This window comes from Nipponia nippon, unplaced genomic scaffold, assembly GCF_047370975.1.
Source record: "Nipponia nippon isolate SJK-2023a ecotype South Korea unplaced genomic scaffold, ASM4737097v1 scaffold_1, whole genome shotgun sequence".
NCBI lineage: Eukaryota > Metazoa > Chordata > Aves > Pelecaniformes > Threskiornithidae > Nipponia > Nipponia nippon.
This window is the reverse complement of record NW_028262290.1, coordinates 160,144,546-160,157,966: the sequence shown is the minus strand read 5'-3', so window position 1 is coordinate 160,157,966 and position 13,421 is coordinate 160,144,546. Positions and strand designations below refer to the sequence as shown.

The following is a 13,421-nucleotide window of genomic DNA, read 5'->3' as shown; positions in this document are numbered from 1 at the left end:
AATTGGGTCCTCTGCAAGGTGTCATCCTTCATGATGTCCCACACTGTGCCAGGGAAGCTTGCCAGAAGTTTTGCTGGATTATCAAAGCACCTGCAGTAACAGTTACTGGCTCCTGATACACGTATTATTCCATTAAGGATACAATATTAAAACACATTTCTTTAAAGGTTCTGATGGTTGAGAACCATTCACAGGTCAGTGTCCAAAAATGAGGCCCAAGACACATTTTCTGACATGAGTAGACGACCTAGCCTATCCTCTTTTTATTTTAAACTAAGAACATGACTTCTAGCCTCCTCCAGCTGACGTGTTGATTATTTTAAGCACAATAAAATCCAAATCAATTAAGACACTAGGCTAGAAAATCCTAAAGCAATTTATTTTAAAAAGTGGCATCTTTGTTCCCCTTTGCTTTGGCCAAAGAAACATAAGCTTCTAGTATAAAGTGAAGCTTTAAAAGCAAAGCTGTATACTAGAAGAGACCTTCTGTGCTTTGCCATATCCCTTTGTCTCAGTAACAACCGACCTGCATTTATATTTGCTGTATACTTCAAATGGGCCAACGACGGCTCCACAGTTGGATGATCGCTACACAAGTTGCTGTAAGGTGCTCCAACCCCTGACCAAATCAAAATGGATGCTCCAGGCTCTCCTTGCCCAGTTCACGGCTCTGCCAGTGCCTGCTGGAAGTGACGTTGCGCTGAAGCAGATGCTGGAAGCTCGTGTGATGGTTTATACCAGCTCAGCTGTGAGACTGCGGTGTCTGCCCATGCCTGCTTCCCATACAAATGGACTACTAGAAATAGGAAAGAACCATCTTCCCTGGAAGTCCATAGAAAAAATAAAAATTACATTTACTGTAACAGAAGTTGAACTGTGTGTCCAGAGCTCTCAGCCTGCTGAAGTCGTGCTTCTTTCTGTATTAACGTTGCCTCCATCACCTCTGCCAAGGGCACATTATCAAATCACTGATGGTTCCTAGCCAATATCAAATGTGAAAGGCCCTTCTCATGCTACTGGGCTAGTACGGGAGACTAGGAGGGCCTCTGAAGGCATTACACAAAGAAAAGTCTTATCTCGTCTCCCCAGGTTACTCAGTCACTACCAGATGTGGCAATAATTAGGTGCACAGGAGGCCTCCTAGCAGAAGCGGCTGCAGAGCTCTCCTGCCTTGCTTGGAGGTGCCCAGTGCTCTGCTCAACGCACCAAGGAGCCTTGCTGGCCCCTGAGTCCCTCCCCATCCACCCACGGTTCACAGCCTTGCAGCCCGAAAGACGTCTCAGTTACCTTCAGTTGGCTTTACGGTCAATGGGAAAACAAAAGACACAAGTGAAACCAGGGAACAAATCCAGTCACCCATGCAGGCAAGTAGCAGAGTCCATGTGAAATCTTTAAAACTCTCTCATCTAATCACCGGTTATCACCGGGGCTCTCCTTCAAGACGCTTTCACAGCCCCAAAGGTTGCATAAAGCAAAAGCTCATTTCCACAAAGCCAATAAATTGAGACACGAGAGTGATCAACACCTCGCCCTATTGACTCTCACAATGCATAGCGATTTACCATCATTATTATAGTTTTATTGTCTTTTTAAAATCAATGTTTTCATTTGGTCCAAGCTCAGTCAGAACTCACACTGACCCAACAAGGGCTACGTAAGAGCTACAGGCTGCTGGACCGAGCCTGGGATTTAACTGTGCTTTACTTGCTCTACTACACATACCATATTCCCCAAACCATGCATTTTTTCTGTCTTGTGATCAGGTTCTTTCATTCCATATTTTTCCAGAACAGAAATCTGATTGATTCAACCTTTATCACATTTATTCAGCCCATTGAGGCATTTTCCATGGACTTTATCTAAGAAGCTGAGAACGCACGATATCTGTAAAGCTTGGATCTGATGCCTTAAGTGATTAATAATACTTCAGACTGTAACCACATATCAAAAGAGCTCGGATGCAGAACGCATTTTCAATGGGATCATGACAAGCATTCACTAAGATTCAGATAAAGCAATGTACTTAACATTAAATGTGTGAAAAAACCTACTAAAATAAACAGGATTTCTCCAGCACTTACAATCAAATACTTGCTTAGGGACCAAATTCTGAAATGACTGATCTAAATGTAAAATAGACACCTAAATATGTTTGAAAATCTGCTCCTGCATGTATTCCCGGATTTTTAAACTACAGATAGTTTAAAAAAAAAAACAACCTACAACCAGAAAAAAATCCCCCACAACTTATTTCCAAATGGTTTCCTGTGATTAGACAGCGTGAGACTTCAAAACTCTTTTTAGCTTTACTGTTGCTTACATTACTGCCTGTGGGGGAACAAAGTCACCTACACACAAGGACTGCTCTGCAGACCTCTCTTACCAAAGGACACGAAGGGGACCAGCCGTGAAAGGCCACCAGGGTTCATCAACCTTTGGAGATGTTCAAACTGTAGTTTCTATTTCCCCTGCATGCACTAAGGTCTTACCTATACATCACAAGAAATAATAACTTGGTTATTATTTAGAAGTCTGATCATTTATAGTACTTCCATAGTCTAAATCCCAGGAAAGAGATAGAAGATGGGAATCAATCTGGTCACAGGTCTGTCCCGTTCCTTACAAATGGAAGTTAGAGACTGAAAAACTTGCCTTTTTTTTTTTTCCGCATCATTGCATCTAAATCATTAGCAATTTGAAGATAGTCTGAAAAATTCTTCTTGCCTAGAAAAACTGGTAAAGAATATAAAAGCATATTGGATGTACTCTACCTATGCAGATAACACTGACCATGGGAAACTAAGATGAAATGGGAATGACACTGAAAGATATCTCCAAATAAACTAAGACCAATCACCATGGGCACATTTTAACCAGAAAAATCATCTGCTGCTGACGGCAGATGTCAGTAACAGGCAGGAGAAACGGTGGTGAATGCGGCTGGTCTTCGGCCATGCAAAGCTGTGTGTGGCACCAGCGTGGCTGCCGCCATGCTGACACGTTGTCTGCAAAAACTCATTTTTCTGGTTTAGACGAGACCAAAATGAACAGTGTGGGTCCCCTTGTCTACCTCTGTGGGCAAAGCAAGCTTGAAAAATCATGATTAGATGTTTTTGCACAGCAGTACTGGAAAATAAAGCAAGATAAATGGCTCTGCTCCTTTCCTAGGTTTTATGGGACAACGGTGGAAGAGCCACCCTCGCATGGTGAACCTGGACCGAGCAGCCCCGTCCTTCCACAACCTGCTCCCCTCGTCCTGCATGGTGAGGGTAGTCACAGACAGAAATCAAAGCTGCCCCACGCCTTTCCCTCCAGCATCCCACCCTTCTGCCCATTCAGAAGGTAGGGGAACCGTGAATGCAGATGAAAAACTCAAGATGAAATTGGCCTCAGCTTTCCCACATCCCGAGGCAGGTTATAATTGACGGTTCTCTACAGTTGTGGTCCAAAGGCTGGGAGGGTCCAAGCCCACAGGACGAATTTATTGATTTAGCAAAGAAAAATCCAGATATACACTCCAGCAGCTGGCACAAGAGAGGACATCCCATCGCACGGCGCCGAGTGTCGCGGGAAGGTATTCCTAGAGAGTAACAGCGGGAAATAGTTTGAGCCAACGGTACATGAAATGCCTGCGCCCGGCTGCCGACCCTCCACAACTGCCTGTCTCGGACTAAACCCCACTTCACTGCAAGTTGTTACCTAAATGTCACGAATATGGAGGAAAATCTTGGGGAGAAACGAATTTCAGTTTAAAGCTTGAAGAAAACCTTTAGCACAGATCAGCCAGAGTCAGGAGGCCTTCAAGGGAGCAGAGCTGAATGTGGCAACATGAAACCCTGCAGGATTTTCCCCATTTCTTCCCTGAGGTATTGGAAATGAGAGCTACTTGCTCCATCTATGGGTAAAAACTAGTACAGTCATAAGCTTTTCTTATAAAGGGCATAGTCTAACCACAAGATGTTCTCCAAGAAAATAAATTATTAGAAGGAATAAAATAGATGACAACCTTTCTGTATTGCATCTTGCAATCTTCTGAAAAAAAGACTATCTGGTCCTTTATTATTGGAGCACCAGGAGCCCTCCTTATGGATTATTTTAGGCACCACAGTTAATAGTATTGAATTTCAGCAGGAGAAAAATTACTAAGGGAAGCCAGAAAATTAAAACTTTAAATCGAAAAACATTTCCTTCCTCAAATATGGTGCAAATTCCCTGTGATTCAAATCTGACCACCAGCTTGATTCAAATCTGACCACCAGCTTCAAGGTGTTTGAAAGCTGCCTAATTTTCGATTCAAAGTTCTGTAAACAACCATTAATTCTGAGCTAAATTCATCTTTTGATCCCATCCACCGCAACCCAAAGCTTTAGGTCAATGGAAACCTTTTAATTGATTTCCTTTGCTGTTAAAACTGGCAGCATCATCAGTGTGTCATGAGTACTGCTGTTACTTGAACTGATGTTTTTGGAAGGGGAAGCAGGACTGGAAAGTGCCCTGCTGTCCTTCAAACAGGGCATTCGGCCCCGTGGAAAAAGCTACACTTTAATGAATTAAATTTCATACAACCATGTACTTTTAATAAAATATTCAGGGTACTTGATTTTAGCTTATCTGCAAGGGTAGCTCCCTAATTTCCACTCAGTAAAATAAAGCTCTCCTCATTTATTTGTATATGTATTGTCTCTGAAGGGAGAGCTCCATGCAAGACCATGGAAAAGCGTAATCTGAATTGTGTTTTCCCTCAGTGCAGGTCCTCCTCCTGTGTTTACTTTGGATCACCACAGTTTGCTTTACCGAGAGTAAATTTGTGCCACTGCTTCGTTCTCTTAGCATTATACCTGCTCACGTAAACTTGTACACAAGAGAAACGCACTCCCATGCCAGCCAAGACTCAAAAACATCTTAGAGCACCAGGTCCCAAGTTGCTCCTCATGACAGCAGTTCATACAGTTTTGAGCAAACCTAGGACAAACTGGGAAGGAGTTCCACAACTCCAATTTTGAAGTCACCTTTCACAGCACCTCAAACTTCAACTTGCACCTTTTTACTCATCCTTTGTTCCTGTTGTCCCTGAAAAACATCTAGAGAATCAGTGTCAGCTCTGTAGAAGCCTCCTGCTAGCTACTGGTCACTCCAATTTACTCACTTTTTCGTATCCAATTGTCTACAAATAATTAAAATGTAATTGCTCAATGTTCCACGGCTGCTCATGTGCCCATGCTGATGGGTAAAACCCAGGTACTGAGCTCCATATCTCATAGAGCCAAGTCTCCACTTGCAGAAGGCACCTGGCTTTGGGAGGTGTAAAGTGGGCAGCACTGGGTGGGACTGCATCTACCAAGCTTCATAGTGTGGGGGAGCAGCATTAGCAAGTCATCTGCACCACCTCCAAACTAACCTTAATTCATCCCAAATCCATATTCAGTTTTCAATTATCGGTCTAACAGTGCCATGGTAAAGAAATTCTCAGACAAAAAAGAAATTAAAAAGCTGAGAATTAAATTTCAAAGCACTTGTACACGCGGAGCTGTCTTGGACTTTTCTGCGGTGAACTTCCCGAACCAAAGGGGCTGCGCCGGTGGCCAAGCACAGAGCTCACCCCAAAAATGTCCCCGTAGAGCCTCTGCCAGGAGCGGCCCAATGTCGATCTGTTGCCTTTTCAAAGGTGGGATGCTGGATGTGAAGCCCCAACCAGCAGTCTACTGTTTTGAAGCTGTACTGACAAAATACCTAAAGTGGCTGGCAGCCAAGTATACGTTGTAGGAAGGTATTCTTCCTTTCAAGGCAAATCTTTTGTCAGATCAGAGCTGTGGGGTTATGACCACATGCTGAACTGGGGTAACCAAAGGGAAAAGACACAAAGATGAGCTTTTGGCTATTGCCAAAACAAGTGACACAATATTAAAGATGAGCAAAAGCTTTACACTCCTAGCCTTAAGTGGAAAATGCTTTCAGTAAGTCTCATGTCTGCAAATCACTTTCTGTTTTAATATTGTCCTACCCTAACCATTAATGCCCTTCCTAAACTGCATATATTTAAAAGGTGAAATAACTTAGCTGGGAAAAGAGCAACTACATGGGAAAGAAAGCGCTGCGAATACCACACATAGCCTTTAAAATGAAAACAAGCTAGGAAGAAGTTGCTTCCAAGAAAAACAAGGAATATGCGGCGTAACAGGTTAGTCTGTGTTTTGAACGATGCGTGGGAGGAGGAAGTGGAGGGAAGACAGGGTATGTTATTTACAACAAAGACAGCATATACTTCCCCCACACACTGCTCCACGATGCCAGGGAAAGGCGTGTAGCACGGACGCATCTCAGGTAAAGTGAGGGACAAAACAAACCCCCAAACCCTGTGAACTTTTACCTGATGCTTTTTTTTTTAACTGCAGATTGCCTGGATAAAGTGCCAATTTGCTATAAACCCGAAGGGAAGGCTCCAGTGCAGTTTCCCAGAACAGACGAGGCTGGGAGGGACCTCTGGAGGTCTCTGGTCCAACCCCTGCTCAAAGCAGGGCTTCAACTTTCATTTGGGGTGCTCAGAGCCTTGTCCAGTTGACTTATTAAAATCTGCAAGGGCAGCAATTTCACAGCCCCTCTGGAGCCCTGCTCTGAAGCCATATCACCCCCATCAAGAACATTTTTCTTACACCTGCCTGGAGTTTCCCTCGCTGCCTCCTGCCCTTTTGCTGGGCATCCCTGAGATGCCCAGCACTGCCTTCTCCATAACCCCACTAGGTAACTGAAGACAGCAAAAAGGTCTCCTCCTTCTTCTTCCCCCTACACCAGGTGCCTCAGCCCCTGACCAACGTAGTGGCCCTTCGCTGGACCAGTACGTCCCTGCCTCTCTTGCACTGGGGAGCCCAGAACTGGACCCAGCACTGCAGATGCGTCTCACCGGTGCTGAGCAGAGGGGGAGGATGACTTCCCTTGACCTGCTGGTGATGAGCCTCCTAGTGCAGCCCAGCACACAGTTCATTTTCATTTTAATACTACTAGCCCAGCACCAGCAGGGCTGTAAAGGCAGGCAAGCACGGCAAGTCCATCTGATTTCAATGCACTCACAGTTTCAGAACTGCTAAAGCCACCTAACTCCTATTCACTTTTAACACAGTTATCCCAAGCTGCTTGAGAAAATGGGATTTTAATCACGTAGGCTGTGACAATTTTGAGCAGTGAAGCATTTATGCACCTTCAGAAATGTGGAACCATGTGCTGGTTTAGCTCTTCTCAGAGCTCTTCAGTGCAGCATCTGCGCAAAGGTCTGAGATACCTGGTCTGAGGAGTCTCTGAGAAGTTTTGTCGCTCAGGAAATGCTGTTCAAGCCACAGACTTTGTTTTGAGTGGGACGTAACCAATTAACTTAGTGTTTTGCAATACATCGGGTTATTCTTTATTCGCAAAGCAGCAGAATGCAAAAGTTTTGGTTGTGAAAAACTACGTAATATGACAGAAATGCTAACCCATACATTTCCTGAAGTCCTGAAAAGGTTTTGTTAAATAAAATTCAATAAAATTTAATTAAATATAGTAAAGCCTAAGAGTGTAATTCATTACTGACCCCTGTTTGGCACTTTCTGAATAAAATCTACTTTAACGTGGTACCGAAGGGTATGTATCTGCATTAGTCTCTCTGTAAGAGAGCTAAACGATGTGAAAGTACGTTGTAAGAAATCCTCTGTTTTGCAAAAAGCTGCAGAATGGGAAGAATTACCAATTTAAACACCAATTTTAATCATCATGCCCTTTCCAAGAGGCTGTCCCTCCTACCTTAAGAACAAAAGACCACGAGCACGCAAGCCCAGCGCAATTCCTGCAACCCCCTCTGGAGCAGCAGGGTCATGGGTATCTTCTGTCAGCTCAAAAATAGCATGGCCCTGTTCCAAGCCTGTTCCTGCGACAGTGATGTGACCTTATCAAAAGCATTTTGCTGACTACTGGAAGATTCCTTTATTTAATATTCTGCTGTACCTAGCTAGGACTTAAGCAGTGCTGTTTGCTTGGATAACTTAATTAAACAGTCACAAGATGGCTTTGCTATGCATTGTATATTGCTGTTATTCATGCAGCAGCGAGCCCTTCTCTGTGTACTCAATCAGTGGCACGTTGCCTACGCAATATTTAAACCTATGTGCGCTAGCAAAAAGAGCTTAAATGGACTTTAATTATTGTAAGGCTTGAAAAAGAAGGGAGCATAAAAAGTATACTTGAACTTTAAGCAGAGAAGAACAAATGTCCTTGAATGGAAATGAGGCTTGGAGTCTGCTTAGCATCTACTTGGAGTCCTTCAGAAACACTGGCTCTCCTACTTTCAGTCTCCTGAAGGTGTTTTAGAGAGAGGCAAGGACTGGAAAAGATGCCATTTTACTTAAGCTGCAGCAGAACTTCTGATAAACATAAAGAAAAATCCTATATGGGGTTGTACAGCTGTGTTCTTGTGCACAGAAGTTGCCATGAAATTACTTGTTCTGATTAAAACCAATGTTTTTAAGGGAAATTCTGATGAAGAAAAACAAGAAGGTCCCTCTGTACTGTTTAAAAGTCACTGAAAGCTATCAATACATTGCAGGAAACACATAGCCAAACGTAGGTATACGCATCGCTAATTCTGTACCTACGTTGCCACATTGAGTTATTTCTGCTGTGGTCTGACAATCCAGCACCCCTGGTGGCAATATTTCATTCCTCTCTTTCACCTGTAACTCCGTCTCCTTCCTAAAGCCACTAACCCCTTGGGTAGACCAGGTTGGGTTTGTAGACCAGCACTGGGAGCCTTTATTCAGCAAGACAGATTTAAAATTGAAGCCTTTTCTCAACCCTGCTCATTTCTGAGTCCTAATGGTGTGTTAGTCCACGGGCTGCTGAAGGGGTAAAATTTGTGCCCGATATAAAGCAGGCAAGTGCTCTGAACTGTGGAGGTCTATGATGCCTTTCACACTCTGGCAGAAGAGCTCAAACACTCCGTTAATGGTCATTTGACTGGAAACACAAATCATTTACTTCTATCCAGCAAGGGTCTCTTTCCCCCCCTACAACAGGGCAAAGAAATATCAATTAAAAAAACAGCTGAAATTCTCTATGGAGTCTACAGAAGCGAGCCACCCTTAGCTCCCGAGATGACACCCTTTCTGTGCCCACCTCCACCACAAGCCCCATGAACATCTCCAGCTGTTCTCCAGCCCCGGTGCTGATGTCCAACCAGCCTCAGTGAAACCACCCAGAAAACTCCCGCTAATGTGGATGCAGGATTTCTAAGCAAAGCTTTCAAGCGTGATTTCCCTCCTCGGCCCTGCGTAGGTGTCCTTGGCCCTGCAGAGTTCATAACCTAATGGCCAGCATGTCAGAAAACCAAAACACATGGTCAGTGAAAGCGATAACGAACAATTAGCACATGCCTCATCTGCACTTACTTCACTACCGCAGGTAAAGAATGGGCCAAGCCCAGAGGTACCGTGTATCTTCCTGAAATAACATGAGCAATTTCTTACTTTTTCTTGATCTGGAGAAAAACTTGATGCCCCCAGGAGAGGTAGACGGGTTAGAATTGGGGGAGGACTCTTTGGAGGAGGACCTGAAGATCCCACTGAAGCTCATTCGGCGTGGGGAGCGTGGGGGAGAATCCTGGTAGGGGAAGGGGAACACTGTTTTGGGTGAGCCGGGGCTATGTTTGGATCTCACAGGGGCAGAAACGGGGCTGGAAGGTCGGTTCTGGAGCCCTTTTGAGAAAAGGCCTTTTGAAGGACTGCCAGCAGAGTAGCTTTCTTCCACCTAAGGAGGAGAGAAAAAGGAAGAAAAAAAGAAAAATCACCATTAATTCAGTTCAGCTCGGGCCACCAGGATCTCTGAACTTGTCTCAACACAGTCAACTCCTGTTTATTCGGCTGGTGGATTAGCCAGACCTCACCTTCCCCAGCGCCTGCCCGCACTGACACGCAGATGCGTGTGTGCCACCTCTCTGGGCTCCACGCTGTCCCTTGCTCTTAAAGACGCCCTGAATTTCACAAACAAATTTCAACATGTGTGCATACGTTTTATTATCACACATATAATTGAGGATTTTCTTTACTGCTTTTATTTGCCACACATCCCTCTTCCTTCCCCAGACAACTGAAAGATGACTGGCAATGAATTTATTTAAGGCAATGAATGAGCACCATTAAGGAAACACAGCACCCCAAAGTCTTCTTCCCAAAATTAAGCACCTGTCTACAGTACTTAAATCTCCATCACGCCATGCAACACAGCACAGTGCCCAAGTTCCCAAGCGCCTGACAGGTCTCTACGATGCTGGCCACAGCCACAACTGTGGGACTGCAACTCTAGTCCCAAAAACAGAGAAGCCATTTTAGAGTGACAACGTTCCTGCTAATTACCCCGTCCTTGAGCTTGGGTACAACCTTTCTAACAGCTGTATCTCTTTGGGGACCTGTGCTGGCTTTCCAGCTAGCGTGAATATCTGTGCACTACACAGCACTGCACTGTGCGGGCTCGCCCAGTGGGGGGGATAAAAATCCAGAAAAACAACAACAAAAAAAAGGAGCAAAGATGAAATTCTCCCCATATGCAATTAACAGAAGCTGACCCAAAACCTCTGTGGGATTTGCCTGTGCCTGGGCTATGCGTAGAGTTTATTTCCTTCTGGATGCACAAAGTACTTCTGTGGGTGTGAGGCTGCTTTTTTAGCTGGGGGCGTTTCTCATGAATGAAGGGCTCTGTTCCTGGCAAAAGGCAGCGGTGGGTTTCAGGTGTCCAGGGAACGTGTAAGCAAAGGCCACGGTGTATGTGCCCACGGGCACGGTGTGCTGCTGAGTTCCAAGCCCTTTGCATGCCTGCTCCTCTCTTCCCAACTACACAACACAAACCAGGAGGTATGGAGCAGGCAGCAGCTTCTACCTGCGAGGATGCCACCCGACGTGTGTCAGCCTAGTTAGGTATGGGTGTTGTTGCCATGGGAGTCATTGTAGGGAAAAACAGCATCTTTTATTAGGATGACTTAGATGAAAGAAGAGATGAATGAAAGCCTCATAGGTGTGTACGCCCTACTTTGGGTCAGTGAAAGCTTGTGTCTACGAATCCAGCTAAAAATGGTCAGCTGAGTTGAAAACACATATGCAATTAACTCCCTTTTCAAAATAATGTTTAGCCATAGTTCCAAAACACTTGTAGAAATATGTATGAGCAGCACGATGGCCAAATAGCTGCTCCTTCCATAACACAGGATCCCATTTCTCATAATCCTTTCTGTCTCCTGCATATGCACTTTGGACTAGCTCCTCTTTCCACCTGGGACAGAGCTGGAATGGGTCCTGTTCCGTGGGAATTACAGAAGAGCCTGCAGAGAGCATGGTCTCTCGTTTGGGAAGGTTTCTAACCTAAAAGGCAAGTGGCACTTGGTCTGCGAGATGAACACAAATAGCGTGGGTCACTAGGAGGGGCACAGAGACGCGCCGGCACGGCACAGCCCTGGATGGCCGATGAATTCTGCACTGTGCTCCTCTGCACAGCACGCAGCAGGACGCACAGCTGCTTTTTGTACCTGCATGCTTATTTTTGACAGCATGGACAAAAATATCTCAAAAATATACTTGTCCTTTTGCAGAAGAATTAGAGGAGCAGTTGCCTTCAAGGGGAAATTTTTGGAAAGGATAATTCAATTCTAACTGAAGCACTGGGTACCAAACACTCTGACAGTATCCATCAGAGAAGAAAAAAAATAGCGTTTCAAGATTAATGCAGTGGCCTGAGCCTCAGGTTTGCCTCCCAGCTCTGTCACAGATTCTGTGTGCAATCTTGAAAACTCATTTCATATTACACATCTATGAGGACTGTATCTCCTTTATTCCCACTCTAGGTCCTCTGGCACACAGACTGTCTCCCAGTGAGTATTTATCAAGAATAATAGGGTACAATCCTTCGACTGAGACCTGGGATAATAACCACGCTATAAGTAAATTAATAAACAAATAGCACTTTTGTCATGGGTAAATAGTCCCAGAGTGGTAGCTTTTTCATAAAAGCTCATTAACTTTACTAAAATATCACCTGTAAATCATCTGAGACTATTTTTATGCTGTTCTCTTCACAACTACATAGTCCAGGAAACAACCAAGTGGCACAACAGCACCTCCTTTTGCACTGCGATTTACAGAGGTCTGCTGCCAAATCTACCGCCTGCAAGTGGGGAGTAAGAATATTTGCAAGTTCATTTTAATCATAATACAAATCTGCCACTACTACTGTAATTTAGGACTGTTTGCAGGATGGTAATTTCATGATAATTTTTCCTGAAGTGACAAGCCATGACATTTGTAAAGCTAAGAGAAGGATGTCATTCTGGTACCACCCTTAATATTTCATGCTATCTTTTTTGCGTGGTTGTTTGGTTATAACGACACACTGATAGCAGACGCTTTTGAAAGGCTATGGTATCCTCATGCGCTAAAGCAATTCTAGAAATGTAAAATGTCAAGCAACAATTTGTCAAATAATGTCAGCATTCCCTTGTACGCACAAGTCAGACACGAAAGCAAATTGTTCTCAAATTCCGAGCAGAAGCAGCAGGATATTTTTATTTATTGCAATCACAACCAGTTGCTTTCTCTCCATCGTGCCAGGCAGATGAATTAGTTAATTGTCGGAGCACCAGGGGCATGCTGCTAAATACACATGTGCATGCTACTAAATTAAAGGAAATTACTACATTGAATTCTTCCCCAGCTGCTCCACACGTTAATTATACACAGGTTACACCCACCATCAAAGCGGATAAATACCTATGATTTTGCTTTGGGAATTACAACAGGATTGCTTTCTCAGAATATTATTTGAGGCTAATGGATTGCAAGTTTTGAAAGATGATTAGGCACTTCTATGAGTAAAATCAGCAGCAACAACAGTTATCACAACATATATAAAAGTCACGAGGCAATGTTAATTTTCATGCTTCAGCTGGGAAGGCCGAAGAATCTCTGCTGTGGAATAAACCCCACCATCCTATGCAGACTTGGTGTGACGACTCCGGCAGTGGTGCTGGAGGCAGGTTACACAGCTAGATGGATCAGCAGCCTGTTCTTCATGCTTTTTGGACTCTTTTCCTGAAGCTGTGACAGGCAGGTGGGCACAAAACTCCCACATGTGCTTTGGAAAGATAACTATTCCCCCAGCTGAGCTGTAGCAGCAAAAAAAAAAAAGTATTGCATCCTGGTTTCTCACATTAATAACCTTTGTACATCAGTTTGTGTTAGTCCAGGAAAAGCAGCAAAGTGAGAATGGGCAGGAATATGAAACACACCTAATAAATGCACATGGTGATATGGCTCATTTGACCCTGACCGGATAATCAGCCCTTCGGAGATAAGGAATCCAAACACACAATGCAAGTACAATACAAATCAATGCACAAATAAGGTCTAATCAAACAA

The 13,421-nt window shown here is 44.1% G+C and overlaps 1 protein-coding gene across 6 annotated transcripts in view; it reads right to left on the bottom strand.

Moving 5' to 3' along the window:
- Window positions 1-13,421, bottom strand: part of PRKAG2 (protein kinase AMP-activated non-catalytic subunit gamma 2) — a 228,908-nt gene that overhangs the window by 137,013 nt on the left and 78,474 nt on the right. For 5 of the 6 annotated variants that reach the window (XM_087730584.1, XM_087730609.1, XM_087730592.1 and 2 more), the window contains one exon: window positions 9,489-9,768. In XM_087730584.1, coding sequence (XP_087586710.1) covers window positions 9,489-9,768 — 280 coding nt within the window. Of the gene's footprint in view, window positions 1-9,410; window positions 9,769-13,421 lie in introns of those variants that run through there. The other variant, XM_009467572.2, reaches the window with a different exon arrangement.